Raw genomic sequence first — 4,963 nt, 5'->3', positions numbered from 1 at the left:
ATTTTTATTCCGTTTCATCCTTTCTGACTGATTGAATTGAAGCGTCATCTTCCTTTTTGTTGTGAATAGGCATTTTAAGCAACTGATCTCGGTAATCCTGAAGACTATTTAACAATTCTGTTGTTAACGAGGATGTGTGTCATGGATTCAATAAAATAGTATTCTCCTGGTATGTGATGCTAATTTTTGCAATTCGTGTATAGCGATACGTATCATGTACACAGCTACAATTGGACTAAGGATAGGAAATAGGGTGTTATGTTCTTCCTATTTTTACTCGGATACAACCAAAAAGCTGTCCTGCAGGAGTGATATCGGGCTCACATTTGTTTTCATTAAGAATCTGATCACCACAAAGAGATCATCAAACTACAACCCTAGTCCTAAATCCAACCGAGATAAACAAGCCCTAAATGCCATAAAGAATCATGCTGCTACTGGTGCAAATGTTTCAAGCTGCACAGATCAATGTGCTCGTATAATTGATCATTTTGAAAGCGAAGGTTCCAAATATGAACTTTCAGTTGAAGCTTTACTGCTTTTACAAAAATCTTTGCTTGAAAAACAATGGAATATTTCAACTGAAAGGAATGTAACCACAGAAAAAAACAGCAAAAAGATGCATGTCACAGGCTCGCAGATATCAGCAAGAAGGCGGAGAATAAATGCTGGAGAAAAGTTAAAAAATAGTTTGTCTGTTAACAAAGATGTTTCGGTTGAGCTTTTGGAATATACAATGGATACAAACCTTCTTCAAAATCAATTTAAAGGTCATGTTAAAGGTGGGAGAAATGAGGTGTTGTTGACCCACTCAGAGGTGAACGCTCTATCGAGGAAAATTAAAGTCGGTTTACTCTTGGAAGAGCAGAAATCAAGGTAACTTATACTTCCATCTACTCAATATTTGAAATTTTGTTAAGTGAGCAATTCGCGAACTGTTCATTAGGGAAGTTCGTTTATGTAATAAATGAGTGAAAATTAACAAAAGCTTTTGTTAATTTACTTAAACGAACATGAACACATGTCTCATTCGTTCATTTAAGTTCTTTTGTGTTTGTACATTTTGGTTCATCTATGTTTGTTTAAGCTCGTCTACATACTTTCATTAATATATTCTTTTAAATTGTTTTGGCCCATTACTACTTAGTCTAGATTTATTAGCTCTTTCCAACACATTGCTCAGATTACTTTCAGCTGGTTTTAGGCTTTTAGCTTAGTTATGTTCATTCATCTATGCTCAATTATGTTTGTTCATATACGTTCGTGAACCATTCGTTTATACTGTTAACGAACAAGCATAAGCGTACACGAACATGCTCATATCCTTAACGAACAAGAACAAGAAAACCCCGTTCGTTTAATTGTCCGTGTTTGATCGTTTGTTCGGTTAAAGATAAAGAACGCACACGAACATGCTCCGTTTGTGTTCGTTCGGTTCGTAAGGCTAGAACCCGACAAGATCAGCAGTGTACACAGAAATTTGAATGATTATTTGTTTGAAATACGTATCCTGAACTTACTATGTAATTTGCAGACTGAAGAAAAAATTGGGATATGATCCTTCAGAAGAGCAACTTGCAACTTCCATGAGGATTTCCCGAACAGAGTTAAGAACCAGACAGATTGAATGCACTTTGGCAAGACAGAAACTCACATTAAGCAATGTCCGTTTAGTAATGTCAATTGCACAAAAATATGATAATATGGGAGCTCAAATGGCTGACCTTATTCAGGTGACTAGACTCTTCTTAAATGCTATGATTAGTATGCATTGTCTTTTTACATAATATACTGCAAATATATATGTAGGGAGGCCTAATTGGACTACTTCGTGGTATAGAAAAATATGATTCGTCTAGAGGTTTCAAGATTTCTACCTACGTTTATTGGTGGATACGACAGGTGAATAATGTAGAATACATAAGTTCTTTGTATTGAATATTCCTTCATAAACATACTTTATAATTCCAGGGTGTTTCAAGGGCATTAATGGAAAACTCTAAAGTTCTAAGATTACCTACCCATTTGCATGAAAGACAGAGTGCAATCAGAAATGCAAAAATCAAATTAGAAGAACAAGGAATAAACCCATCAGTTGATGTAAGTTAGTAAAACATAGTAAAACAATGCAACAACTTGACTGATTTTTTTTGCATTTGATCCATTAGAGAATTGCAGAAAGCTTGAATATGTCTAGAAAGAAAGTTATAAACGCAAAACAGGTACTAATGGGCTCTACAAACGCGTATTTATGCTGTTATTTCCTTATTTTTTTTGATGTTAAATATAAATTGGTAATCAATGTAGGCAATCACTAAAGTTTTCTCACTTGATAGGGGTCAACCTGGTCAAACACTTGATAATGTAAGTCAAATATCAGCTCCTTTTCATTATCTGTCATATTAACGTTCATTAAAACACGGAACTTTATTATATTTTTAACGGGTGTTATATAAATCACAGGATATTGCAGATAACTGCATGGAGAATGACCCTTGGCATGGAGTAGGTGAAAAAGCTCTTAAGGTATTTCACATGTTTGTGGGCCCGGATTGGCCCGCTTTGACCCGAACCGGTCATCTATATGTGGGCCCTACATAATGAACTGCATATTGAAATGACTTGCTCTTGATGTTTTAGGATGAAGTAAACAAGCTTATTACTGTGAGTCTCGGGCAACGAGAGCAGACTATTATCCGTCTTTATTATGGTATTGGCAATGAATGCCTTACTTGGGAGGATATTGGCAAAAGGTAATATTGCTTTGTTCGAACTTCGAACATGTTTAGAAGATTAAATATATACGTTATAATTAATATGGCTGTTTCAGTTCATATACTTATGGATTGGACACTTCAACTTGTGCTTAAGTTAACGGGTAAAACAAAACATGTTATAGAAAAGGAAACGAGTAAAACTTAGACCTCCTAAACGACGGAAACAAGTCAATAACAGAAACCGGTAAAACTTAGACCTCCTAAAAAAGTTATCTGAAAAAGACGAAAATGCCTACATATGCTAGGTACAATGGTACAGGGTGTCATGACTGAGCTTAACAGAAAAAACTCACGTTTGTTAGTGGAAAGGACGTAAACTGTAACAACAAACGAACTAAAAGGAATTTCTGTTATTTCCTTAGTTTAAGAATGAGTGAACTTTCCTATATACCTAAAGGACGAAAGCTGTAATTTATTCTTATTTTATTTACAGGAAGTTGGATTATTATTTAAAAAAAAATCTCATTTGGCACCCTAATAGTTTTTAAAAAAGTTTGACAGAAAGGTTTTCGGGTCACCCCGACCGTGCCCATTTCCACTTGCACAAAATGTTTAAAAGAAAATAAAAAATTGACTTTGATTGACATTTCAGAATAGGGTTATCGAGGGAAGGTGTGAGGCAGATTGGACTTGTTGCACTAGAGAAGCTAAAACATGCTGCAAGAAATACCAGACTCGAGGCATTGCTGGTAAAATACTGAATTTTGGTATGGTTTTTGTACTAAAATAACAGCATATATTCCCCTCGCGAAGTTATATATTGTATGATAAGAGTTAAGTGTGTTGTATAAAAGAACATAATGCAGCTAAAATCTGCACCTATGTGTTTGTTTTTTTTGTAAGAGTATATATGTAATCACATGCATTTTTCTGTCATTAGTGCAGATAAATTCATATTTTGTGATAAGCCCAACTGACCCAATAAACTTGGTTTTATTTTGTTTAAAAGGAAAACACAATATAAGCCCATTTCTTATTTGAAAAGGATATAAAGCTTAGTATCGCATGAGGGGCCGATTAATTCATGACTTGGGCCATGAGGGGCTTGGCCCGGTTATATAAGAAGGGGCCGTTAAGCCCGTTAAGTGAAAACTAGGGTTTAATATTTTTCTTCCTTGTCAAGCTTCGGTTACACTATAAATAGGTAATTACCAAGTACGTTTTGATCATATAGTTATTGTAGTTGGGTTTTGAGTATTTTTCCTAATTATAATAACGTGGGTTTTCTTTAAATATTGTGTTCGTTTATATGTTTTGTGTTCTTGATATTGATTCAATTCTTGAATTGGTATCAGAGCGTCGCTAAATAATCGTAAAATAAATGTGATTATGTTTATGATTTTCGTCGGTAACCATGGTTTTCGAACACCATCCTCGATCGAACAAGATTGGTTTTTTCGAGAGTATTTTGTTGCAACATAACGCCACTTACACTTTGTTGACCAAGAAATCGATCGAACAAGTCGATTTGATCGAAACCTACTCGTACAACGGATCTGAGCACACCGTTAACGTATTCTCAAAGAAGGTAATCAATGGGAGGCAATGTTCTGCCACTGAAGGTAAAGAATCTAGGCTGTCATTTGTTCAATGTTCGATGCTTTCACCCACGAACTCTAGTGTTTGGTCCCTACATGTGAAGACTGTACGTTGTATTCACAAAGTATGTGAACTAACCGACTCGGATTCAGCCAATTAGGAGAAGAGCGATCTCGCTATGGGATTGTTGTATCAATCGGTGTCTGAGCCATTGATCATGCAAGTTGGTGATCAAGAAACTACCAAGAAAATATGGGAATCGAACAACCAGCCATGTTGGATACGAGCGTGTTAGGGAAGCAAGATTGCAAAAGGTTGGTTTCTGAGTTTGATCGATTAGGAATGAAAGACACGAACACTTGACGATTACACTGGAAAGTTGTCCGGTTAGCCTCCAAGCCGAGAATTTTGGGTCAAGTCACGGATGAACCGAAGCTTGTTAAGAAACTTCTCAATACCGTTCCAAGATTAAAGTATATTCAAGTGATGGCCTCTCTTGAACAGATTCTCAATCTTAAAACCGCGAAGTTTGAAGATATTGATGGTCAGTTAAAAGCATACGAAGAGTTAATCGAGGATGAGGAGTTCAAATCAGGTTTGGGTGATCAAAGTAAGTTATTGTATTCCAATTTTGTTTATAATAAGCG

General features: G+C 35.7%; 1 protein-coding gene across 2 annotated transcripts; it reads left to right on the top strand.

Moving 5' to 3' along the window:
• The first annotated feature begins 207 nt into the window (after window positions 1-207).
• LOC143579707 (RNA polymerase sigma factor sigA-like) lies at window positions 208-3,682 on the top strand. 2 transcript variants are annotated; one of them, XM_077062938.1, is made up of 9 exons: window positions 208-876; window positions 1,535-1,733; window positions 1,810-1,902; window positions 1,972-2,100; window positions 2,169-2,222; window positions 2,308-2,364; window positions 2,464-2,526; window positions 2,641-2,753; window positions 3,375-3,682. In XM_077062938.1, exons 1-9 carry the CDS (start codon window positions 215-217, stop codon window positions 3,505-3,507), a joined length of 1,503 nt encoding a protein of 500 aa, XP_076919053.1. In that variant the 5' UTR covers window positions 208-214; the 3' UTR covers window positions 3,508-3,682. The 2 variants fall into 2 exon arrangements, with proteins under 2 accessions (XP_076919053.1, XP_076919057.1); XM_077062942.1 differs by having other exon boundaries at window positions 3,370-3,682.
• Window positions 3,683-4,963: the final 1,281 nt, after the last annotated feature.

Source organism: Bidens hawaiensis, unplaced genomic scaffold (genome assembly GCF_021521415.1).
Source record: "Bidens hawaiensis isolate Kalapana, Puna unplaced genomic scaffold, B.hawaiensis_p1.1 tig00001463_1, whole genome shotgun sequence".
NCBI lineage: Eukaryota > Viridiplantae > Streptophyta > Magnoliopsida > Asterales > Asteraceae > Bidens > Bidens hawaiensis.
Note: the sequence above shows the minus strand (reverse complement) of the source record. Positions and strands in the feature narration are given on the sequence as shown.

What these genes read in the sequence shown, in the direction of transcription:
- LOC143579707 (XM_077062938.1), top strand. Translation starts at nt 215, where the DNA reads ATGTACACAGCTACAATTGGACTAAGGATAGGAAATAGGGTGTTATGT. An exon ending in TTGGAAGAGCAGAAATCAAG is followed by an intron (nt 877 to 1,534) that starts GTAACTTATACT and finishes TGTAATTTGCAG; the next exon opens with ACTGAAGAAAAAATTGGGAT. An exon ending in TGGGAGGATATTGGCAAAAG is followed by an intron (nt 2,754 to 3,374) that starts GTAATATTGCTT and finishes ATTTCAGAATAG; the next exon opens with GGTTATCGAGGGAAGGTGTG.